The following is a 25,907-nucleotide window of genomic DNA, read 5'->3' as shown; positions in this document are numbered from 1 at the left end:
ATTTATTTATTGTTATGTGTTGTTATTATCTGTTTTTCCTGGATATGTGAAATATTTGTTGATAAGTTTATATCTGAAAAGTCATTTTGACGTTTTTCTGATTTTGGTGATTTCTTGTGTTCAAACACACCTGAATCTTTAAACAGCGCAGCTCATTTAACAGGCATTGTGTCAGTGTTTGGACCATTTCGTAGAAAATGTGTTCATGCTGTGTTTTGGTGCCGTTTCCTCTAGATGGTGCTGAACTTCTATAGCTCAGAGGAAGTGTCTTTTATTTACAATTGAGAATTGGAAAGTCTTGCTCTTCCACCCCAAGAAATACAAAATAAAACAAAGAAATTAGGTGCAAAAGAAAACAAGGGCAAAGTGAAACTAAATAGGAATTTAAAATATCAAATAAATAGTAGATTTAAAAATACAGTAGTCAATTCAAATAACATATTCATGTATTTGTTTTTTTCACTTGATAACTGATAAATAGCACATTTTGCAAAGTTAAGAAATATATTTGAAGTAGGAACTTTGTTAGCCTACATACTTTTCTAAATGATAAAACAATGACAATTAAATTAGAAAAATAAATTAATCAGCTGCTGCAGCTCAGAACGTTAAATCCACTAATGACAGGTTTAGTGGCTCAGTCCCGGACGCAACATCACAGCAGGATCAGGAAGTTAACTGTTGTCTTCACTTGTTTCAGTAGGTGAAGTATTATTTATTTACCCTCCAGCTAACACCAGTCATGACGTAAGTCATTTGCCTCCTTTATAAAACATCCTTGAGTAAATGAACTGGTGTGCACTGCACATAGAAATGTAGAATGTGCTGAGGAGCTCTTTGCCCCGTGACCACTTTGATATGATTGGTAAAAGTCTCATTTTAGCCGTAGATGTGTTCGACCAGTGAAAGAAAGAATTTCATGCAAACACATAAACAGATGCCGATCACCAGGCAAGTTCCTATGAATCCATAGACTAACGTGGTGATCCAGAAAGCAAACAGGTACACAGTTCTGTCACAGTACGGCACGACATCCGTGAAACGTGATGTGTTCAGGTGCTCTCCATTAGATTCACTGATTTGCCAATTTGATTTGCTTTGAGCCAAAGTTTGAATCATTTTCATTAAAGTCTGGTTGTTACTGATCATCCGGGTGTGGTTGAAATTCAGAAGACTCTGGTTCTGGTTCTGGTTCTGGTTCTGGTCGTCCAGGGTGAGAACAGACGTGGTGTCAGGAGCAGGAGGACTGTAGATACTGTTGTTGACTCTGTTCGTGTCACTGAGGTTCTTGTTGTAGTTTGGTGGATGTATAGAATAAATGTGGTAACTGCCTGAAGATGGAAGGAGACAAAAGAATTCAACAAATACATTCATGATATCAGAGTGTAAAACTAATACAGATGTTCTCACTCACCATAGATGATCCAGATGAAGACAAACAGGATCAGGCTGAGGATCGACAAAGACAACATTATGCTGCATTGTGCTCCTGGACAGAGGGACTTGGGTAAAACAATCAGTCCTATCACCAGCAGGACTGATATCCCAAACACTATTACATACAGTGGGATGACTGGTGCTGCTGGACACTCATATATGTACAAGGCACCTGTTTACAGAGAAACCAGAGGCGTCTGTTATTACAAATGTTAGTGGCATTTCATTTCAAAGAGAACTTCCAAACAACAACCTTGTGCAGGATTTAACATCAAACTGACAGAAATAAAATTATAGAATAGTTACTGTAACATTTACACCCATCCCCACCCTTTTAGCTAAACTACATAATGTGTAGTCACTGTACTTTAAAATACTAAAAATGAATTATGAATTTTGTTAATGATGTTAATTGTTACAGTAGTTACTGAATTTTCCTTTTCAGAAAACACAAAGTTTTTAATTTATTATGTGCTGGTGAGCAACCTGCACGTGAAATAGAAAAGAAATTCAGTCGTTTAATTCTAATTCTGTATATCACAGACTACAACAGTCCACGGTGGTGATTAGTCAGAGATTAGCTGAGTTTATTGTTCTACACTGTGTCCTTGAATGTACTTTTCACAACTACAGATGTTGTTAGAACATCTCATTTCTAAACAAACTCACTTACCCATGGTGATCATGGTAACTGGGGATGCTGCTAAAACAAGCAGGGTGCATCCTAAAACAGAAAAGGTTCAAATTCACCATTCATTAATCGACTTGTTCTAATTTTATAATTTCTTTTTGTAATTTGTTAGCAGCAATTTAAATACCTGCACCAAGCAAGTTACATAACGAGCTCCCCAAGAAGTCTCTTGCCATACTGACACTAATGGTGATGTCCTGGAGAAGAGAAGAATCTGCTGCATCATCACAGTTTAAGAAAGTCACCGCCTGACTAATTCAAATACTTGTTTATTAGATTAAATGAAGAGTTAAATGTTAGAATAGAGAGCGACTTACCTCACGTGTTGTTCTGGTCTGTTAAAACACTGCAGTGTCAGGTTGGGTTTCTGGGTAAGTCCGTGTGTCTCAACTCTTTCTCGTTTGCTGTTATTACGACACAGGAAGAAACGAGTAAGAGTGGATTTTCCTCTGTTGAGTGAGTAACTGACTCAACAACAACAGTAGAAGTTCTACTACTAGAACTAGTTCACCTGCCGTTACTGTTGTCATCGCAATCCCATCATCTGGGGTAAAGACAGGATAAGAGGGGGCGGTTTAGAAATATTCACCATGGTCACCAACACTAAACTGGACCAGTCATAGTTTCATTGATGCTGCAGAGTTTTCTTTGATTCTGCTGTTCTGATGTTGGATTCTATCATCTTTTTACTCCAACTCGTCTGATTTAATGAAGATTTGGGGCTTTAGAAACATGTAATTCAGAAGGAAACCAGTTGTGCCAGATTTAGGCCACTGTAGTCCTTGTATTTTGGTCACACGGGACATTCAATTAAAACTCTATTATTATTAGTAGTAGTAGTAGCAATAATAATAATAATAATAATAATAATCATCATCATATTTATTGTCGTCTTATCCTTTCTTTTATTATCTTGCACAAACACATCAATAACCATGCGATCACTTTATAAACTCCCAACCTGAGGACCTGATATTTTTTAAAAAGACATTTATTTAATTAGGTCAAGTGGAACAATAATTATATTGTTTAATATTCAATGTTTTTAATGCAATGAATTCTCAAAATGAAGCTTAACTGTTTCATTTAATCACAAATTTGTCAACAATCAAACATCTCAGGCAGATATATAAACAGATATACATCACTAGACAGGTTCCTCCGAACATAAACCCTAACGTGGTGATCCAGAAAGCAAACAGGTACACAGTTCTGTCACAGTACGGCACGACATCCGTGAAACGTGATGTGTTCAGGTGCTCTCCATTAGATTCACTGATTTGCCAATTTGATTTGCTTTGAGCCAAAGTTTGAATCATTTTCATTAAAGTCTGGTTGTTACTGATCATCCGGGTGTGGTTGAGATTCAGAACACTCTGGTTCTGGTTCTGGTTCTGGTCGTCCAGGGTGAGAACAGACGTGGTGTCAGGAGCAGGAGGACTGTAGATACTGTTGTTGACTCTGTTTGTGTCACTGAGGTTCTTGTTGTAGTTTGGTGGATGTATAGAATAAATGTGGTAACTGCCTGAAGATGGAAGGAGACAAACGAATTCAACAAATACATTCATGATATCAGAGTGTAAAACTAATACAGATGTTCTCACTCACCATAGATGATCCAGATGAAGATAAACAGGATCAGGCTGAGGATCGACAGAGTCCAGATCATGTTGTTTTGTGCTCCTGGACAGAGGGACTTTGGGAATGCAAACAGGCCTATGACCAACACGGCCAGTACCCCAAGCACTATTACATACAGTGGGATGACTGGTGCTGCTGGACACTCATATATGTACAAGGCACCTGTTTACAGAGAATCCAGAGGCGTCTGTTATTACAAATGTTTAAGTTATACCACACTTTATTTCATTAATACTTTAAATCATGAACCCCAATTGATGAATTGAACTGATTGAAGTATTAAGTATTATCTTGTATTTAAGTGTTAAGTTACCGAGCTCTCAGACACTGGGCTGGTGTCACTGTTGTTCAAACTATGGAACATAAATGTGTCACTAGTATCAGAAACTCACCTATGGTGAACTCAGCAATTAGAAATGCTGCCACAAGGAGAACGATGCATCCTGAAACAGCATATAGAAAAGGTTCAAATTCACCGTTTATAAATCTATTTGCTCTTATTTCCTGGTTTCTTTTTGCAGTGTCGTAGCTGCAATAACAATACCTGCACCGAGCAAGTTACATAAACTGCAGCTCTGGAGGTTTCCTGCCATTCTGACCCACAGAACACTGTGATCTGCTGTGAAGAGAATAACCTGTTTATTAAATCACATGAAGTGTTCGGTGTTGGGAAGGAAAGTGACTTACCTCCTGACGGCTGAGTGTCAGATTGAGTTGTTGGCCTAATCAACATGTCTAAACTCTTGTGTGTTAGATTCATTTCAACACAGCAGGGAACATGTAAGCATGGATTTCCCTCTGTTACAGTAAGTGAGTATCTGAATATTACAGCAGTACAAACATTTCTACTTCTACTGCTGCAACAGATGCTGATAGTAATCCCATTACCTGATGTAAAGACAGGATGGGAGGGGAACATCTGGAAATGTATCACTACAGTCAGCAACACTAGAAGGATGAGGACTAGTTTGTAAAGTACAGTCTCCATTAAAAGGTTTATTTGTGAGGTTAACATGAGAATCAACTTCTGTTAGGCTGCTTTAGCGTTTTGGGCTGATAGTGGTCCTTTCTGTATGAAATCTGTATTCATCATGAGTCATTTGACAACAAGCTGTGATTCAGGACTCTCACAGATTCTCACAGATAAAGAGAGAGATGAAAGTCTGCGTGTCTGGATCTGACTAGTTAGGAAAACATGTGAGCAGTAATGTGCTCTTATTAAAACCTAAGTGATTAAAGTCTTCTTAATTAGTGCTATAAGGTCTTTTTTCATGTGTGTTGTGTCCTCTGTGGTGACGGAGAGGAGCTTTTGTTGTTGACTTTGTTTTGAAGGTAGATGTTTGGGTTAATTATGGATGAAAACATGGAAATCTAATATTAATAATAAAACAAAGACATTAGTTGTATTAGTTGTGCACAGGATAAGAAGTAGATCACTGATTTGGTTTGGTTGTTTGGTTTTTTGGTTTTTTGTTGCTGCTAAACGTTATTTCATCATCTGAGAATGAATCACTGAACAAAATCTATTTCTAAACAGGAGAAGTGTGTTTTTGTCTTAAAGGGATTTTTACATCTCAGCTCAGAAAACATGTAAAATAAGAAGACAAATCTGATTTCTGTTGTTAACCTGTGTTTTGAGTGAAGCTGCTCATGTGATCTGTCTCTTTATATATAAATAAATGATAATGTTATAAGAACCCGTGGTTTTTCTTTCTGTACCTGTTGCACCTGTGTCCACTTGTTTTCTGCTGACTCTTAATAAACTGTCGTGTTTTCGATGGAGGAGGAACTTCTCCTCCACAGGCTCAGTGCACCGAGCTGTGCTCAGCTCCCACTTCCTCTTCCAGAGCCTCTGGTCATATGATCAGAGCTCAGACACACGGAGCTGACAGCGGCTCAGCTGCAGCGCTGCACCTCGTCTGCTGCTCGTCGAGCACTTCAACTCACTGGTGAGAGGTTTTATTTGCATATTTGTCTGTTTGTGTTTTTAATGCTGCTAAACACGACGTGACGAACAGTTCGGCTGCTGCAGCTGCAGCTCGGAGGAACCGAGGGGTGGATCCAGAGGAACGAGAAGCGCTGGTCCGGTTTGTGTGTTCAGTGTCTGCATTTCATCAACAACAACCAGCCTTAAAGTGACTCTCAGCTGTGAATAACTATTAGAAATACTGCAGGAAAGAGTCCTGTAAGTCCAAGTACTACAACTAAATAAGTCTGAATGTGGAAGAAAAACAAGATCTGAAAGTTGATGTGACCATAAATGTGTTTATGAAAAGAAAAGCATTTAAAAAGTTGGAAATACTTCATGAAAGTAGCAGAAGTGCAGTATCTGCTCTGTGTGGAGTCACATGATCTGAGTTTCTGTAAAATCAGCACATCGAGCTCATGAAAACACTCAGAACTCAGTATTTAAAGTAGAAACTCAGATTATTCACCAGGACCGGTTTCATTATTCTAGAGAACAAAGTGACTCAGGACGAGTTCAACCTGTAGAAACAGTAGAAACATCCTGGTAGGTCTACTTTAGCATTTCATCAGGGAGTTTTTAGTTTCACTGCTTTGATGCAAATATTTACTTATTGGTCTCATTATTGGTGTGGGATCTGTCTAATCCCTGAAACCCAAAGAAACGTGTCTGTGTGAGAATTACACAATAACTTATATTAGCCAAGGTTTTAATCCAGGTTCCTTAAGGTGTTAAGTATTTGTAAGTAAAGCTAAAGCTAAATGTGACCTCACCTTTTACCATGAACTGATTTTTATTTTTTAAGGAACGATGTCTGCCGTGCTGAAGATGGAGGAGTGTCGAGAGCACGTTCGCACACAGCTGGACACTGTAGTGGATTTCTGGCTCAAATACTCTCATGACACTGTACACGGGTACTGGAGTTGTACTTAAATGAAAATATTGTCTGATAATATCTTGTGTGACAAGTAGCAAACTAGAGTCTTCTTTCTGTTTCAGGGGCTTCTTCACTTGCATTGGACGAGATGGGACGGTTTATGATGAACTCAAGTACGTCTGGCTGCAGGGTAGACAGGTTAGTCTCTGTGCTGATGGAGTCACTGCACAACAAACACGTTGAAACGTGGTCATCAGATGGGAATATTTCCACCTGTCCTTTCCAGGTGTGGATGTACTGCCGCCTGTACAGAACCATGGATCGATTCCACAAGCCTGAAATCCTTGAAGCAGCAAAAGCTGGTTTGTGTAAATGTTAAGAACTAATCAAATTGGACCCGTACGGTTCTGTCATGCACACGTACATGTGTACAACAGATGGTGCAGCAGTGTTTGCAGTTTTATCATCATCATCACAGTGTTTGCTCTGCACTTAGCGTAGTTAATAGACTGAATAAAAAATCTTCACTGTTGAGTGGAAACTTAGAATCTAAAAACTACTGAGAACTTAGAAGAGCAGCTGTTCTTTTATTTTAACCATTGTTTACTATTTATGTTACGTTTTACACCAAGAAGTCACCAATGCCATTTGATGATGTCAAGTCATAACTTGATGTTTTCTTCTGTTTGCTTCTTAGGAGGAGAATTCCTCAGGAAGTTTGCTCGTGTCTCCACCAGCAGTGGTCAGTGGAAATGTGCCTTCTGCTTAACAAGAGATGGTAAAGCAGTCAAAATCCAGAGGACTATATTCAGTGAGTGTTTCTACATCATGGCCATGGATGAACTGAGCAGGACCACAGGTGACAAGGACATGCAGGTATAGAGAAAACAGTAAGGTTATAATAATACGAAACCTAATGCACTGTCTGTGTTGTCACATTCTGGTTTCTGGCAATGAATGAATGTATCAGAGGAGCAACTAGATTAGATGAGGAGCTAAACCCAGTAAAATTGATATTGAACTATCTCAAGCAGCAGCTGTAGGTCAGAGCCGTTAGGTTGTCATCTGTCAGCCTAGTCTGTGTTGTGTGTCGCACATTGTTGGCACTAGTTAGATCCACGTCTGCAGCTCTTCAGCTAAATCAATATGTCGCACGTATTATTTTTGAACGATGAATAAGGACTACCGCCACCTGCTGGTACAGAAAGTTATCTCCTATTGCCACTTTTTGGCCCAGATGAAGGCGACGTCAGTCTACATCACCACTAGTTCTTTGACATCAGCTTAGTGAACAAAACCATATTTTCATAAAATAGGGAATTAAAAATCTTAGACCTCAAAGTTAGTGATACTCTGACTGTTCCTCTAGCACTTAGCACCACATGAGTCCTGAGAAGGTTCCTTAAATATTTTAAAAGCACTTTATGGCGTGCATACTGCAGTATATTTGAGCTACAGGAGGGACTGCAGGTATTTTAGCTTCATCAGTACATTTTCTCTGTTGAACTGAAAAAGATACAGAATAATACAAAAGTCCTGTTTTAGAGAAGCACGTTCAAATTTTGTTGTGACACAGATGTTACAGATTTGTGCTACTTTAATGCTGATAATGCATGAACTGAAATAGATGCCACAGTAAAACTAGTTCCTTATTTAATCATAAACTTGTATTTGTTCCCCAAAAAACTGTCCCTGGCCTCATTTTAACATTGTGAAAAACAACTGAAGATGCTGCATCATTTCTATATGTTTAATATCCAGTACTCGGTAAGTAATACAGTGACATGTTGTGTGTTGTGAGAACACCGCATTCACTAATGGTTTAGCTTGAACTAGGCTGAGTAACACCGAAGGTTTCATCTTTGTGTGTTAACTTGTCTGAACATGTTTGATCCCTTCCCACCATAAGATCTCTCTGATAGGTTGGCCTCTGCTCTGTTTTCGTTTACTAGCTCGAGGCTGAACAGATGATGGAGCAGTTGATCTACTGGGTCCGGGTGGACTCATCAGGTCTGGGCCGGCCCCAGCTTCCTGGAGACGTTGCCACCAACAGCATGGCAATTCCCATGATGCTTTTGTGCCTGGTGCAACAGCTCACTGAAGGGCGGGGACAGGAGGTGGTTCAGAAGTACAGAGAGCTGGGCCGCTGGTGTGTACAGCAGATCCTACAACACATGCAGGTGTGAACGCAGAACATGACTGGAGGGTTTACAGACAAAACAACCTCAGAGCCATGGAATTAGTGTGGTAACGTCTACGCTCCATGAAGTGATGAGATTAAGGTTGTTTATGTTTTAGTTGTACTTAATAAACCCAGCGACCTCTGTACATTTTAACAGCTCAGAGCTTAAGCTACAAACTCACTGGAGTGTAATAAGTGCAATAGGGCAAAAACAGATCCTGTCGTCTATAAAAGACTGTCAGCCAGTCATGAGTAACAATATCCTTCAAGGAAAATTCTATTTTATGACTTTTGTTTAATGTGTTCAAGATCTCCTGACAGGTTGTAAGGAAACAATATGCTTATTTTTCTTTTCCCGTAACAGAGAGACGGCACAGCAATTTTAGAAAATGTGTCACTAGACGGACAGGAGCTGCCGGGTTGCCAGGGCCGACTACAGAACCCAGGTAAACACTTCAGTGCCTGCTAAGCAGTCAGTCAGACAAATAGGAGCAGGACAAAGTGCACAGGGAAACTCGGGTCAGGCTGTTTTCCTGTCCTTAGTTGCTTACATCAACATTTTCCATTTTCATTCCTGATGACTCAGGCCATGCACTGGAAGCAGGCTGGTTCCTGATTCAGTACAGTGCAGAGTGGGGGGATGACGACCTCCAGAGGACTGCTATCGACAAGTTTGTGGAGCTTCCTTATCAGAATGGCTGGGATAAAGAGCACGGAGGCCTCTTCTACTTCCTGGATGTGGATGGTCACTGCCCCACACAGGTTAGTGAGTGTCCAAGGGGTTTTTCTTTTCACTGTGGTTTCTCTTCTATTTTTTTTAATACTAGATATTGTTTGTACTTGATTGATTCACAAAATGCATCAGATCATGCTTTCTGATACTGTGTGTGCATCTGACCAGTTGGAGTGGAGTATGAAGCTGTGGTGGCCTCACTGTGAGGCTCTCATCGCCTTCCTAATGGCCTATAGTCAAACCAAGAAGCCAGAGCTGCTGGACAGATTCTCTCAAGTTTATGAATACACCTTTAGTCATGTGAGTTTACACTACAGAACTACTGTACCACAGAAGAAGTGCTTCACTTTATTCATGACATTTAAGGAAACTTTCCAAAATTCAACAGGCTTGATTCAAGATGTCATGTTAGTGAACTTTAGCGATAAATACATAGATATTTATATGTTAATAAAATATAGGTCTGATGCAGTGTACATGTGTGTGTGATTCTTTGCAGTTTCCTGATGCTAAGAGTGGTGAGTGGTTTGGATATTTGACACAAGAAGGGAAAGTAGCACTGGATTTTAAAGGAGGTCCATTTAAAGGTATGGGCAAAGTTCAAATGTGGAATTGACTGAGTACTAAAGCAACAGAAAAGCCTGCTAAATGATTCATAAAATACTAATGGAGCCCCTTGGAGAGGTTTTTTTTTGCATGTATGCAATAGTTCAACACAAAAAAACAATTTGATGTGTAAATTATTATCCTTAGTTATCCTGTAGAATTTCTAATATTTCCCTTTAGACTGTGCTTTATTGGAACTTAAATTATTATGAATGAAATCACTGCAAGTTAACAAAGTGAACTCCTGATGGTCTTAGGTGCTGTCGCAGTTTCCGGCTTCCCCCTGTTAGTAACTGTTTTGCTCTTCTCTTCCTCAGGGTTCTTCCATGTCCCTCGCTGTCTGTATATGTGTGAGCGTATTCTGGATGATCTGCTGGCAAACAAGGACTGAACATTCCTGCATTCATGTTTGAGATAACAGGATTGAATCTGATTTGTGGGTGTGTTGACCACAATGGTCAGTTTATAAAGTTAAATTGCACTAATTGTTAACATGCTCTGCTCCAGAAATACTGCAAACAGTAACAGTCATTGTTAAAATGGATGTTTTGGTCAAACTAAGTCATGTTTTTCTTACTTTGCCCTTTGTTTCCTCTTTATAACAAAAGAAAAAGTCATGCCATGAGTTCGTATTAGTAACATTGTTGCTGTAAATGATATTTGATGACCTAGTAATCACATATTTACACCCACACTGAACTTTAAAGGCAGTTTATATTTCCTGCTTTAGGCTGTGTAACCCACATATACACAGTGCCAGTCAACTCCACACATGAACAATAACATACTGAAATATTAATGCCAAAAACATGTAAAATTTTGAATGCAGTATTACAGTATGAAGTAATACAGTATTTCTATTCTAATAACGTGTTGTAGTGAAATGAAAGCTGCAGTATCTTAGAGGTGGAAACATGTCATGTACACTTTAAGGTAAGTAAATGAAATATATGTTAAAGTATTAAAGCATAAATGAAAAATATGATGTATTCAAATTAGTTGACTGTAAGGAACCAGTCTACCACAATACACATACAAAGCATGAGTCAGTAAATGAGTGTGTCACTTTAACTTTCAAAGCTGCATCAGGTTTTTTTTTGTTTTTGTTTTTGTTTTGTTTTTTACCACTTGCAGCTAATGAGTGATTGATCTGAGCCAAAACAGTTAAATTGTGTGACGTAAAACCAAAACAATGAGCTGAAAGATGCTAAAGGAGTTTAGGAGAATGGCAAAGTTGGAGCGAGCTGACATTCATCACAGTGACCGGTTTCATTTTACATACAACCAGGAGTGGTTTAGAAACAGTTAAACCTGTATTTGTGTCTTACCTAAAAACTAGTTAAACATTTTTATGTGCATGTGCTAGAATTTATTTTATTGGCAAATCCTTTTTGCTTCATCACTGATGCTCATAATTCACCTTGACAGAAAAATGTCTAATCAATCTGTAAAACTAGAAGTGTAATGTAATTAAGCATTCAAATATAATGAAATTCCATTTTTCTGTGTTTTGTTTATGAAGAATACATATTATAAATTGCAACAAATCAGATTAAGTGATGTTTCTTAACTCTGATTGTCAGTAAACAGAACTAAATAAGTCAATATTTATTATGAAAATAGGGATTCTATTATATGGAACTTTTCCATTAATGTGCTCCTAAGTATTGGAATTTAACACAAGAAATTCTTATTGGAGTATTGATTTCTCTAGCTGGACTACTTAACCAGCTCTAATTAAAAATAAATAAGATGATTTAAAATCCTGTTTGCTCAAAACATGTTTGTTCCAGGCGGCCGCCATCTTTGGTTTGATATAGAACCAGAGGAACAACTAGTAGTAACCAAAGTTCTAAAAACTTTAGTTATTATTTTAGGAGATTGAATATTTTGTCCTCCTTATGGTGAAACAGTTTTTGTTCTGCTGACACCATCAGATCGAGGGTTCGTGTTTTTACAGCTGCTCAGTTTTTCTGACACAGGTAAACAACTCGTGATGAAAAACACCGGAACCGGAACATGTAATGTTCTAACGGATGTTAATAGAAAAGAGTGTTCACAAGCTGCCACGGTTTAATTACGCTACTATAAACGTTCTGTATGGCGTCAATAAATGAAATTAGGGAACAGCAAATTAAAAAAATAACTATGTTTAACATGATAAACGAGTCAGCGGTTTAAAAAAACAATTTGACGAACGTAACATTAAATCAAAACTGTTCACAGTTTGCTTCATTGAATGCAACCCGATGTAACAGACCGGAAGTGTGGTGTAACAACAAACGCGCTACAAAGACGGAAGCCGGGATGTGAAGAGCCTGAAGAAAATTTAAATATTTTGTTAGCGAGAATAAAACGATCATTTTTATGTAGGCGAAAGAGTGACAGTCACGAGGCAACCGACTCTCTTATTCTTTACCTCTTATACTTTAAGAACACTGCTATCGACGAAAATATGTAGCGTGTTTTGCCGTTACCGTGTGTTAACTCTTCATGACCACCGCTGTCATGTAGGCTGCACGGTTAACGTTAGCTCGTAACGTCACCGCTTCAGTTTCCTCACACGTTTGCACTAAAACTGTTTATTTCGTTTGGGAATATCGCAAGTCTTGCGGATTTCTCGAAGTCATGCATTCATCAAATAGAGAAAAGGATGCGCGTCACAGGTACAGTTACAGTGAAGTTTAACATTACAACAGCTGACAAATGCAGGGCTGGTCCTAGACAGCTTGGTATCTTGGGCGACACCTCCACTGGCCACCCCTGAGCAGCAGATCTTTCTGTTGTTATAGAGCAATTCTTAATATTTTTAAAAGTGTGGCTGGATTGGAAACGTGCACTGGGCATCACAAGCCAACCTGAACTTGAAGTCACCTGCAGGAGTTGAAGTATCATTAAAAGGCTGGTTAGACACTGTGCCTTCCAACTGTGATGTCTGCCAAGGGCGTGTGCTGGGAAATACACGCCATCCTCAGCTACTGACATGTTTCCTGTTGTTTAATGAATTAAAAATAAAAAGTGCATCAGCATTCTAAAAATGCGACTTCACCAATGTTCAGCTTTCTTTTTGGTGGTGACATTTAAATTAATGCCATAATATTAACCCCCTTATATTACAACATTTCTATATGAGCTTGATGATGTCATCTGAGTTTTTCAGTTTGTATTTTTATATAGGGAAGGCAGGGGGCTGTTATATCATTGATACAAATAGATTTTTACATTTGCATTTACATTTAGTCATTTAGCAGACGCTTTTATCCAAAGCGACTTACAAGTGAGGAACAAGGCAAGCAAACAAAAAGTCAAGAAGAAACAACATCAAAGCAAAGTGCTATCAAAAAAGTGTTTATGTTTCAAGAGATGTGAATTGATTTTTATTGTGTATTGAATATATATACATATTAAAATCAACTCCCCAATAAGAAAAATAGCCCCTGTTAGCTGTAGGGTTTGTTCTTAATTCTTTTTAACTAAAATATAATATAAAGTAATTTGCACCACCTGGATATAACTAAGCAAATAGGGAAGAGCCTTCCATTAGATAATTACTGCATGATTAAGTTTCAGCTGGCAACATGGACATATTCCAAGATGATAATGTCAGGATTCATCAGGCTCAAATTGTGAAAGAGTGGATCAGGGAGCTTGACACATCATTTTACACACATTGGCCACCACAGAGTCCAGACCTTAACCCCATTTAGAATCTTTGGGATGTGTTGGATCAGACTCTGACTGTTAATGCAACTCTGGACAGGAATAAATGTTGACATTGCAGAAGCTTAATGAAACAATTCCACTGTGAATACATGCTGTAATAAAAGCTGAAGGAGATCCAACAATATATTAGTGTGTGACTTTTTTTGGACGGGCAGTGTACTTAGTACCTATTGGTCAAAATGCCAGGATCACATTCGTCTGCTTTACAGTTTGGTTTAGAACAACACCTTCTGTCGTTAGATTCTCAAATCGGAAATAAAATTTCATTTCTTCAATAAAAGCATGTGAAGCAAGTGAATACATGTCAATTTAAATACATCTTAACCTTTTAAACTTTACACTCTTTGTCTGACGTTCCTATGCTCTCCTGTTTTTTCTCTCAGTGGAACTGGGATATACTACCAGGCAATACCTGCTGTTGGAGCTGATGGAAAGAACATCATGAAACTGATTCCTGTACAAAAGGTCAACGGACAGTTTTTTCAGACTGACTTAAACAAACCCAGAACGGATCCTACACCCCAGAAAGGTGTAACTACAAGTATTTCTTCAGCACCTGAACAGCTGGTTAAAAAGGTATCTATGAGTCCTTTGGCCACTCAGCACATCTTCAGGGAGGCTTTGTCCAGACCAGTTGAGTTGGATCACGGTTATTCACTAAACAAGCACTCACCAAAGCAACAGACTGTAAGTTTAACAGCCAAAGTACCTCCAACACCTGCATCAAACTGTGGTAAGTCAGTAAGACGTCCATGTCAGCTGCCAGTGACTGTGAAGTCTCCAGCTCTTCCCAAAGGGCACTGCATTCTGATTCCCCCTAATGCACAAGTCCAAACAGTCCCAGCATCTGAACTCCCTCCAGGTATAAAGAAGCAGATTTTTGTTTCATCCGGCAACTCCGCTCCAGGTCCAAGCCGAGTGGTTTATGTATCACCTGTCACAACCGTGAATCAAGGTGCTACTCCACCAACTGATTCTGCAGTTGACTCCCTCAAGCTCAAGACAATATGTAATTCTAAACCACATTTAAAACTGATTCCAAAGGTTTCTCAAAGGCCCAACAGCCCTATAAAGTGGGTTATTGAAGAGGAAGAAAGCTCAACAGCGCGGCATCTGAACCCTTTAAATTCCTCATCTGTTACTTCAGAAATCCTTCGAGCTGTGGCAGAGAGAGAAACTTCTAGAAAGCACTGTGACGTTATTGGAAAAACTGCTTCTCAATCAATTCTGGGAAAAAGTGGTCAAGGACAGGAAAATGCTTTGGTCATGTGCAATGGGAAGGTCTTTTTTCTGGCTAAAAAGTGCAGCCTGCCATTTAAAATGGGCCAAAGTGACCCATCTGCATCAACCACCGTACCCTCAGTCGAGGACGACCTCAGAATTGTTATTTCAGATGAGTCAGATGACGTGATTGATCTTTGTGACGACGATGACGCAACACAAGAAGAAACGTCACTGGATGAAGACAACGTAATATTTGTGTCATATATTCCACCTAAATCTGAGTCTGCGTCCCTAAAAAATGTGATGCTGAAATCACAAATGGAACTTGAGAAGGAAAAAGTCCAGCTGGCTGCAACAGAGTCAAACAGCCTGACAGATGGAAAGCAGCTGGATGGCAGGGACGAACGCTCTCCCCCTAGAGGAAGAGAGCCTGGACAGAGCAATTTAATCAGCACAAGTGTTTGTAGTTCAGCAGTAATGAACATGCATGAGGACCCACATGTAAAGAGTCAGCAGAACACCTCCACCCAGCAGGTGAAGAGCGTGGAAGTTGATGCAGAAACAGAAAATCCAGCAGATCCCAGCACGTCAGACAGCAGCAGTAGAACATGCTCTCAGAAAGAGAAGGACACTCACAACAAAGAGGTGAGGGCTGTTCTGCTACTTCAGATGCTTTATACTAAATATTTGTTGGAGCATTTGCCTCTGGTTGAACAAAACAAGATACTATAAGATGTCACATTGTGTTCTGCAAGTTAGTGATGGGTGTTCTTTGATGTTTCATGGACTAAAATAATGAGGAGATCAGTCACAGCTCTGTGAAAGTTAATCTGTTTGAATGTTTTATATTAAGTCAGCCTTGTTGTTGCATTTCTATATATATATATTAGTTGTATTTTTTTGTTTTCATACTTGCAGAGCTATCCAGACCCTGCAACAGGCTGGACAGCTTCACTGGCACCAACACCCTGTCAGAAGACCGACCATCTGCTAAGGAAAATATTTGGGATTACAGCCGATGTGAACGTTTCCCTGCATAGGGTTGATGAAACCTCGGCTTGGTCTGTCCTTGCACAGCCTCTGCAGAACAAGACCAAACGTTCAGCTGAGGATCACCAGGAACCAACAAACAGTTTACAGGAGCTTTATGAGTCCAGTAAAAGAAGAGAAACGGACAACTACAGTGGTCTCATCAACATCAAACGAGTGAAATTACGAAAAGAATCAGAATTGTCAGCAGACCCTGCAACTCCAACTCCTCGCACAGATGTCCCATTGAGGAATAATTGCCATTCAGGTCAACGTTCACTCTGTGGAACATCATGTGATGGTGAATCTGCACCGGTTAGTGGCTACGTTGAACCAATAGATGAGGATTTCCCCAGCACAAATGAAGACGACATCCCCAACTCAAAGACTTGTGTGGAAATGAGTACAAACACAAGGAGAATAGGACGGACGAGGAAACCTACAACATGTCCATGTTGCACCACTGGTTCTCTGGATCATACAGTAAAATCTAGCATTAGGTCGGAGGAGCCAGAGAAGTGTGCATGGACGACAGAGCAGATAAGAACAAAGGAGGGAAGAACTAAGACTCCTGGAAAAACCTCTGGGAAGATCAGCTGTGTAACAGCCAAAAGCAAAAAATATAGGACTTATGAGTTTCCAGCAAGTGAAAACTTAAACACAACGTCCACAGACTTTAAAGAACTAGAATATGATGAACAGATCGAAAAACTCAGAGAACTTCTCAAAGAGAAAGAGAAAAGTTTAGAACTGACAAGAAACAGAATGAGATGAGGCACAAGATATTTCCACGCTCTAATATTGCAACTCACATTCTAACAAAAGTTGTTTGTTAGAGCAACGTTGACAGATTTCATTTTACTGTATAATCTGTTATTGCTCATAATTGGTTTTGTTGGACTAATGACTGACTCCAGCTGTGACACAGACCTACGTTTTATTTTATTGGTAACACTAATAACGGTTACTACAAGTTCTTTAGTTATGCCTCAGTGTTCCTTTAATTTTCATTATTAGTTAAATACTGACACATAGAATTTCAACTATAAACACGAACAGTGTGTTACTAAAACTAACAGAAAGGAAGAATTAAGACATTTCTGGTTCCATGGATGATTAAAAATAAAATGCTAATTCTCACGGTTTCACAGAAGTTTGTTAATTTTCCTCCACACAAACTAATATTTACCTCAGAAATACGACAACATATTAGTGTCTCATTATATTAGCTGTTCTAATAATGGATGGATGGATTTAATAGAAGTATAATGTGTATTACGATTTTTTGTATCTATAGTTATGTAATGCTGTTTGCACCTAAAGTGTTGTAAAATTGTACTAGTACAGTTAATTTTAACACTTAAATATATGAACTTAGTCACTTTAAAGTAGTTTGACTTCCAAACGTCACTGATTCAAATACTGAGCGTGAAGTACAAGGGAACCTTTATTTTGAAGATCTGAGTCCAGACATCCGGTTGTTTTACGACGAAATGAAAGTGCAACGAAGCTAAATGGGATCTTTAAAGTTCGACACGATTGTTTTGTAAAGGTAGGTACAACAAGAGGGAGCTTTTTGAATGGGTATTTTTCAAATGATTAATTTGACAGGCTTTAGTTTAGTCGGAAACCGAATTTTCACGTCGTTTACTGTTTGTAACAGAGTTAGCGCAGCTAGCATGACACGTAGAAAGAGATGGTTTGTTAATGGAGCTAATGATTCGCCTCTAATGTTGTAGTTATTTCTGATATACACAAATAAACGCACATATAGAAAAAGGGACGTTGTCTAAAACCTGAAGCCATTTAAATGAGAGACACAGATGTACCTTAGTGTTGACAGAAGTACCTCATTAAAGAACCAAACATTTTGACGAGCTATCTTTGTTCTGTACATGTATCTACTGTTAATATCTACTTTAAAAAGGTTCTTTTGCTCAGGAGTGCCAGAAAAAGAAGCCAGAAAAGTAACTTCATTCAGTCTTATATGTGAGTTTTAACTACACACCACAGCTAAGGCAGGAACTATTCACAAATATTACTAGTACTGTATAATATTCAATATTAATTCAGTGTACTGGCTGTTGCGTAGCTTGCACCCTAGGTGATGAACCCTTTATGTTTAAACAGGAAAATACACAGAGCATGGATCTCCGCAGCAGAATGGAAATCTACATCCCAGTGGAGGCTGAGGTGAAGAGCATCCATTTGTGGAGTTTACCAAATTCAGTTCTCAGACGCATGGGCCTCCCAGTTTCTGACTCTCGTGGCTCAAAGAAGCTGAAAGACTCTCCTACAGGGATATGGATTTGTCCAGCAGTGATTCGTAGGAAAGGGCAGAAACAGGTTTCTCACACAGAAAATGATGTGAAGGCAAACATGGTGTCACTGCTGGGCACAAAGCCCCAGTCTGAGTCCGGTTCCTACCGAATGTCTTTTGTCTCTTCGAGCCGCACGGCTTACAAGGTGCTGAAGGAAACTGTGCCTGGAAAAACAGTGGCTGCACACACATCTCAGGCCTCACAGTTGCCTCAGGGTTCATCACTGCGGACCTGCCAAGATGCTGTTGTTATCTACAATGGTCAAATTTACCTGTCCATCAAGAAGCCCAATCGAAGCCAGAGACAGCAAGAGACACGTGAACCACCGGCAGCTTCCCAGTCTTTGGCTCCTTTACCTTCAGACATATCATCATCGAAAAGCCAGAAGAAGGTAATGTAATGTTTTAGGTGGTTAATATGTTTAACTCACAGAAACAAACCAGTTAAAAATGTAAAAGTGGTAAAATAAATAAATAAAATGACAGATTCCTCATTAAAGATGAGGAATAGATTTAACTCTGGAAGAATCCACAAAAGTCTGCAGATTAGTGTTATAGACACTGTTCAACACTTCTGAATCATGTGGCAATGTGTTAAAATGAGTTTCTCTTCAACCACAGATGCAAAATAGAAGAGATTGAAAACAGTATTTGTGAATAAAAAGAGTTTTAAGAGTTTGCTGTGGAATTATGTTTGTTTAAATTCATCACATTTTCACAGAAATTAAAATGATTTTGATATAATATTTACATACAATTAACCTACTGATCAGTGTTTTGTGTGTGTATGTGTCCTTCAGGAGCTGCTGAATGACAACAAGGCTAAGAAGAAAGGCATCGCATATGAAGTAACACACAGTGAAAACAAGAAAGGGGTTAGACAAACGGTGAGGAATGTTTCCTTATCCAAGACTGCACCCTCTGTCCCCGAGTCTACAGTCAGCGTGGACAGAGTGGGCGACCACTGTCATGAAGATGCTAGAGCCGAGCAGACCACAGAGGAAGCCACAGTCCAGGAGCCTGATCGGTTTCAGCCTCAGGAGGAGCAGGAAGAGCTGGAGAACAATGACAGTGGTGAATGTGAGATGCAGGACCTGGGAGGTGCAGAAGCTGAGAGCATCGATCACCTGGATGGTAATATACACACTCACAGTGGGGAAGCTGACCAAGGTTACCCCTTAAACTGGAACAGGATGGAACCTCTGGGTGCAGCTTTTCCCTCTACATCACTGCAGAATGAGTTTGATTTTAAGGAGCTGGAAGAAGAGGAGACGATCGCTCGAATGAAAGCCAAAGTCAGACAGAAAGAAGCTGCTCTCAGCAGCATGACTTCATAATGACAACTTAGTCAGATATGATAATGCCCCCATTACCTACATTGGAAATGCACCAGGAAGGAAGCGTCACTGATCACAGCAAGAAAAAACTTCCAATGGTCATATAGTTACCTAATAATTGTTTCCAAATGGACCTCAGAATTTAAACTGCATCAAAATAAAAACAAAGACCATTATTTAACAAATTGATTTAATTTATCTACCGGGATTTAGCACGTGTTTGGTACGTCACAGTAAAGACAGGTATGTTTTCTGTTCTTTAACATTGTTATGTTATAATTGTCTGTTATTATTGTATTGAATTATTTGTATTTGTGTTATTTGTAACATTGTTGTTCCAAGACTGTCTCATTTAGTGTATTTTCATTTTGAGGATTGGAGAGGCTGACTGAAACAAAGACACAAAACATCATCCTTTGTCAGTCTGATCTGATAATACACTGCAAATGTTTTTTACAGTGACACAAATAAGGTTCAACTCAGGTGTCAACTGCAAGTTTAGATTTAATTGTAATAAATTCTATTTCACAATTTATCAGCAAGGTATTTTTTCTTTCTGGATTATTTTAATCCAAATCTTTAATCATTTAGTCAGAGAGAGGAAGGACGTTTGTCAGGTTTTATCAGCCTGACTTTTCCTATGCATCAATGAGAAAGACAAATGTTAAGATAGTTACGTAATTTTAGTTTCCACATTCATGTATGCTAATTATAAGTTTATACAAATTACACAATATTCTAATCGTAACTTTGATAATTACATAATTCACTATATACAAAGTATCAATAAATCCTGAAATTTAAGCTCAAAACTTTACAAATTATAGTTTGATCTGTTCTCAATCTAAATAAAAACAGTTTTTACCCAAAGTGAAAAACAGATGCTTCAATCATGTATCTTCTGGGTATAATATATTGTTTTATTTTAAACACCAAATTGTATGGTGATTTTAAAGCATAAAGTAGTCGACGTCAAATCATGTTTAGTATTTGTTTAGTATTTGTGTTTTATTAGATCACTAATAAATCTATAAATAAATCTACTGCCAGAAATGTTGGCTGGAGATACATTCATAAGAATGGTGATATTGTCAAGTCAGTCCATCAGCTGGTTATATTTTCATTAAATTGTTTTCTTTTAATCCAAATGTCCAACTCCTCAGACGGGGACAAGAAGCCTTTTCCTTTAATTGATTTAATCAATATATCAACTAGAAACGTGTTTGTGACATTTCATTGATCTTAACTGTGAATATGTTTGTAGAAAAATGTACATATTGCAGCATAGAAATGTAATTTGTAGCAGACGTAGATGGATATTTGGGTCACATTATATAACAAATGTTTACTGATATTGAGACGATGTTAAATTAAAAAGTTCACATCAATTAAAATATCAATCAATAGTAAACACTGCTGCCGTTAAAACTGAAGAAGAAGAAGAAGAAGAAGAAGAAGAAGAAGAAGACCTCCTCGACCCGGAAGTGCTCATTTTTCTTCGCTGTGCTAAAAATGCAACAAAACACAAGTCGGAGCTGAAAACAGTTGTTTTATTAAGGTATGTTCAACATGTTCTGCTATTTAACTGCTGCTAGAATTGGTCTAAAATGAGTTTGTCGACGATGATGTGCGTTAATATGAAAGTAACGGTGTCTTTTAATGTGTTGGTACACGTAATAAAAATATAAATATAAATAACGGACGGTCTTCGTCCTCCCCCGTCTGAAATACTACAATAACATCCTTTGTGGCTTCATTTGAAACTCGTTTAAATTACAAGGTGAATTTTAATCATCACCGTTTCTCCGTAGAAATCTACCCAGGATCTGTTTCGTAATGTCGATATTTCCTAATGTTAAACAGTTTGACTGCAGCTGTTATCTACAGCTCAGGTGTGTTAGCCAGGTGTGTTGAGTCACTCATGAGACTCGATGCAGTCTCCCCAGATATTCACGTTACATTACAAATCGACTGACAAACAATCACCTGGCCACCCTCATCACAGCTCTGCCCACTGCTGGTTTCCTGGATCAGGTGTGTTTGGCCAATCAGGAGCTGGAAGTGCAGGTAGAGTTGAAAAACAAGCAGTGGCTCTGGAAGACCAGGGTACAGTAAAGTTTAGAGAATGCAGAATAGTTTGGCTACTTACTACATCTTGTGCAGTCTGTGCTTTAACTGATGAACTCTTTCATGTGTGTGAAGGTCAGAACAAACAGCATGGATCTCCGTGACAGAGTGGAAATCTACATCCCCGCGGAGGCTGAGGTCAAGAGCATCCCTTTATGGACTTTACCAAATGCCGTTCTCAGACGAATGGGCCTCCCCCTGCCTGACGCCAGTGGGTCCAAGAAGCTCACGAAATCTCCAAAGGGCGTATGGATTTGTCCAGCAGTCGTTCGTAAGAAAGGCCAGAAACCGGGCCCTCATACAGGAAGTGGTGTGATGGAAAACACATTCTCGCTGCTGGGCAGAGAGTGTCGGGTCACGTCTGGTCCCTTCCGAATGTCCTTTGTTTTCTCCAACCGCACAGCTTACAAGGTGCTGAAGGACACCATGCCTGGGAACAAGCTCACCTCCACGTTACCTCAGGGCCCAGCACCACGAACCTATCAAACTGCTGTTGTCATCTACTCTGGACGTATTTACCTGTCTGTCAGGAAGCCCAGTCGAAGCCAGGGTCAACGAGAGACGCCACAATCGGCTCCTCTGCCTTTGCCTACAGTACACAGCCAGTTTAAATGGCAGAAGAAGGTAAATTGACGTCTGAGTTGGTGACTCTGCTAAAAAAGTGAAAGTTCTTCACAGCAGTCCTCACAACACAAAATTAACATAAGATTTTGTAGTTGAAGTAGTAGTTTTGGAGCCGGGCAGTTGACATTCCTATAACTGCTACTAATTAAACTACTAGTATAAAGGCAACTTGTCCTAGTCTGTCCAAGGGCAGCAGCAAAGATTATCTAATATTATCAAAATACTGTAGGTGACAATTAATTTTCTATCCTTGCAGCTTCAATATCAAAATATAAACACAGCGACTAACTGTTTGGAGTGTGAACAGTATGGAGTAACAATAGAAAGATAAGCATGTAACTGTACTTAGTAAAAAAAAAGAGCCTCCTGTAGGACTATCATAGATAGTGAATAGATTTCATTCATTTCTATGAATTCCATCAGATGTGATACTGATCAGTGTTTTCTGTGTCATTCAGGAGCTGCTGAATGACAACAAGCCTAAGAGGAAACGTACAGCATGTAAAGTAACACACGGTACAAACAAGAAAGGTGTTAGACAAACGGTAAGGAACGTTTCCTCGTCCAAGACGGCACGCTCTGTCCCCCAGTCCACAGTCAGCGTGCACAGAGTGGACGACCACTGTCATGAGGATGCTAGAGCCGAGCAGACCGCAGAGGAAGCCACAGTCCAGGAGCCTGATTGGTTTCAGCCCCAGGAGGAGCAGGAAGAGCTGGAGAACAATGAAAGTGGTGAGTGTGAGATGCAGGACCTGGGAGGTGCAGAAGCTGAGAGCATCAATCACCTGGACGGTAATATACACACTGACAGTGGGGAAGCTGATCAAAGTAGCACCCAGAACAGGACGGGGAGGGAGCCTGAGGGTGCAGCCTCTGCCTCCACATCGCTGCAGAATGAGTTTGATTTTAAGGAGCTGGAAGAAGAGGAGACGATCGCTCGAATGAAAGCCAAAGTCAGACAGAAAGAAGCTGCTCTTCCTTCCTCATAATCACACCTCAGAGCGAGCAACAGTTTAGATGCTTTAGTTCCACAAACATTCAACTCAGGTTAAGTTTGTTAAAAAGCATTTAAAGATCAAAGGATGGTCATTGGTCATTGCATTAGCATTAGATCTGTTTAATAAATGTGGTTATTTGCATATTAGAATCAGCTATTCGTTCAAACACTGTTTGTTTCAATATGCTCATATTAACCCTATCAGGGATTACCTGATGATTATGATGATGAGGCAGGCTTTTCACTCTGTCTTTGAAAGTGTGTTGAGCACTCATTGTACAAATTAGCTGGTTTTCTCATGTATGGGTCATGAATAATCATGTAACTCATGTCCAGTGTGAATATAGGAAAACTAGGAAAAAAACAGTGTGCATGTCAATATACGTGACAAGAAAACTCAATGGAAAGTAATCTCATTCCCTTGGTATTTGTATTAATATGAATATTAATACACAATATTTTATTTTAAATAATTATTTACCTGAGTAACATGTTTAAGTATGACCTTAATGTCTTTTTCTGATCCCTGACTTTTCCTGCAGAGCCTCCATCCGACCAAACCTCACATGGCGCTCTTTGCCTCAGTATGAGCTTTTAAAAAGGATCCATATTGATACGGCAGAACCAGATGGTTGATGTTTTACACTTCCATGCACTCGTCTACTTGACCCCCACATCCCTGTATTTGTCTTCTTTGAGCTTGTAGTCTTCAGCCCGAACCGGTGCTGACTGGCATTTCTCACCCTGTGTTGAGACTTAAAGTCTTTTACCTAAGACATGGAAACTCCCGCTGATGTGCAAAATCAGTGGCGTTCACCTTTAACCACGTCTCACTATTTATGTTAGTATGTGTGGAAAAACACATCAACCTCGAGGGGTCACTAGTGGGTCGTGAGAGCATGCATGACATGTCTCTAAATACTCACTTACCAAAACGAGGTAATGCTGGAGGAGAGGGAACAGAAACACTTGTCAACTTGGGCAGTTGACTTTCATTCCGAGCCACGTTGTGTTTTTTTGCTTTGTTCATGTCTGTGTGTAACTATTAATCATCAGATCGTCTTGAGATGAACGGTTTATATGACTGTTGTGCTATTTAAGTTTCACCTTTGAGTTTGTTTCCCGTGCTGCTCAGATTTAGCTGCTACGTTTTTGAGCTTGTGAACAAATGTAATTTTTTATGTTTAGCACAGACACAGTCACTTTAGATGTTTAAGTTGCCTTTTTCAAATCTCTGGATATTTTTGTTACGGTGAATATCCATGTGCAAAATAAAGAAATGCGTGTTTCAGTTTAAATTACGTTGACTTTGTTATTTAAACGTTAACATTTAACATTATCTCCCAGATATTCTGCATCCATCCACCCACATGTTGGCTGTAAAACATGCTGAAGGAATCTAAAGGTCTGAGCTGAAAACGAGCAGAGCTGAGTGATGTGATGAGTGGGCGACTTTATTTGCCTCTCATTCTGCATGCGGGCTGCCCGCCCATGTGGTGCAGGTTGAATAGGTTGTATAAAGCCAGGATCGAGGAGGCTGGGAACTCAACATCTACATGTTTTACTTTTTTTCTCCTAAATTAACTCTTAATCTATTTGAAGAAAAATGAGCAAACTGCAGACCGAAGCCCCCGGGGCCCCATGTTTGTCTTCAGAGTTTGTGTAATTTGATCAGATGTCGTAACCACCTCTCCTGTGAAGTGATGGTAGTGAGGTGCTAATGGTTTCCGTCACTCTCTCACATTGTTCTTCTTCTCAGGTCTTTGAATGTCCACATTCAAAGGGGGAGTCCGTTGTCTTTCAGATGCAGATGACCTGCTGAGTCGTGCCCTGAGGAGTTGGTTCTCTGTGTTGTGTCATGCATTTGTGAAGTGGTGGTTTTGTTGCTTCTTGAGCTTTTCAGCATTTCATTCATTGCTGTGCTCTCGTCTGGGTGTTTCTGGATTTGATCTGCACAGGGATGCAGCGTTTTGTTGAAGATCCTCCAGCAATGTTTGGTATGGCGGTGGTGTTCTGTTTGTTGCTCTTCTCTTACTGGCTCTCACTGGATCTTGCTGGATCTAGGTGGCCTACGACATCACTTATCGGCCACTTGCAGCGCAGTCCTGACATCCCTCCAGGCAGCTTAACAACTCAAAACAACACTTTGACTCGTGTGACGTAAACAACTCCAACAATGGCCGGGTGGGGACAACAGCTCCCATGTGACTTTAAAATGTGTTAACATCTCCACAGAGATTAAATGCCTGGGATTTCCCAAACTGAAGAAGTCTTTCACATGAGAGGTGTTTTTTAGCTGCCAAACAGCATTTTCAAGAACGACATTAGTGACGTTTGACTGGACAAATTAATTCCACCATCTAATAAATAAAAAAATTTAAAACCAATGAAAA

The 25,907-nt window shown here is 39.5% G+C and overlaps 4 protein-coding genes across 8 annotated transcripts; 3 read left to right on the top strand and 1 right to left on the bottom strand.

Annotated features, from left to right (window-relative positions):
• Positions 1–225: 225 nt before the first annotated feature.
• LOC113166720 lies at positions 226–4,513 on the bottom strand. Of its 4 annotated transcripts, none has more exons than XM_026366838.2 (6): positions 2,446–2,585; positions 2,256–2,325; positions 2,111–2,161; positions 1,415–1,609; positions 879–1,331; positions 226–822 (listed from the first exon to the last, which is right to left on the bottom strand). In XM_026366838.2, the coding sequence occupies exons 2-5, from the start codon at positions 2,302–2,304 to the stop codon at positions 880–882; spliced, it is 747 nt and encodes a 248-aa protein (XP_026222623.1). In that variant the 5' UTR covers positions 2,305–2,325; positions 2,446–2,585; the 3' UTR covers positions 226–822; position 879. The 4 variants fall into 4 exon arrangements, with proteins under 4 accessions (XP_026222623.1, XP_026222622.1, XP_026222621.1 ...); XM_026366836.2 differs by lacking the exons at positions 1,415–1,609; positions 2,111–2,161; positions 2,256–2,325; positions 2,446–2,585 and adding exons at positions 3,303–3,653; positions 3,737–3,931; positions 4,162–4,212; positions 4,314–4,388; positions 4,457–4,513 and having other exon boundaries at positions 227–974; XM_026366839.2 differs by lacking the exons at positions 1,415–1,609; positions 2,111–2,161; positions 2,256–2,325; positions 2,446–2,585 and adding exons at positions 3,303–3,653; positions 3,737–3,931; positions 4,162–4,212; positions 4,314–4,378; positions 4,457–4,473 and having other exon boundaries at positions 228–974.
• A 1,079-nt stretch (positions 4,514–5,592) lies between these two features.
• Positions 5,593–11,212, top strand: renbp (renin binding protein). The gene is made up of 11 exons (XM_026368979.1): positions 5,593–5,718; positions 6,541–6,649; positions 6,735–6,810; positions 6,899–6,974; positions 7,310–7,488; positions 8,565–8,792; positions 9,159–9,240; positions 9,381–9,556; positions 9,696–9,827; positions 10,027–10,114; positions 10,451–11,212. Exons 2-11 carry the CDS (start codon positions 6,546–6,548, stop codon positions 10,522–10,524), a joined length of 1,215 nt encoding a protein of 404 aa, XP_026224764.1. The 5' UTR covers positions 5,593–5,718; positions 6,541–6,545; the 3' UTR covers positions 10,525–11,212.
• A 1,214-nt stretch (positions 11,213–12,426) lies between these two features.
• On the top strand, positions 12,427–24,800 carry LOC113167098. The gene is made up of 8 exons (XM_026367486.1): positions 12,427–12,799; positions 14,240–15,725; positions 15,999–16,877; positions 18,240–18,821; positions 19,230–19,724; positions 21,801–21,833; positions 21,969–22,517; positions 22,976–24,800. Exons 1-8 carry the CDS (start codon positions 12,762–12,764, stop codon positions 23,504–23,506), a joined length of 4,593 nt encoding a protein of 1,530 aa, XP_026223271.1. The 5' UTR covers positions 12,427–12,761; the 3' UTR covers positions 23,507–24,800.
• LOC113167552 lies at positions 17,551–20,146 on the top strand. Of its 2 annotated transcripts, XM_026368276.1 has the most exons (4): positions 17,565–17,661; positions 18,037–18,098; positions 18,240–18,821; positions 19,230–20,146. In XM_026368276.1, the coding sequence occupies exons 3-4, from the start codon at positions 18,255–18,257 to the stop codon at positions 19,764–19,766; spliced, it is 1,104 nt and encodes a 367-aa protein (XP_026224061.1). In that variant the 5' UTR covers positions 17,565–17,661; positions 18,037–18,098; positions 18,240–18,254; the 3' UTR covers positions 19,767–20,146. The 2 variants fall into 2 exon arrangements, with proteins under 2 accessions (XP_026224060.1, XP_026224061.1); XM_026368275.1 differs by lacking the exon at positions 18,037–18,098 and having other exon boundaries at positions 17,551–17,661.
• Positions 24,801–25,907: the final 1,107 nt, after the last annotated feature.

The sequence above is a fragment of the Anabas testudineus genome, chromosome 7 (genome assembly GCF_900324465.2).
Source record: "Anabas testudineus chromosome 7, fAnaTes1.2, whole genome shotgun sequence".
NCBI classification, from domain to species: domain Eukaryota; kingdom Metazoa; phylum Chordata; class Actinopteri; order Anabantiformes; family Anabantidae; genus Anabas; species Anabas testudineus.
The sequence above is the reverse complement of the archived record's forward strand: the minus strand, read 5'-3'. Positions and strand labels throughout refer to the sequence as shown.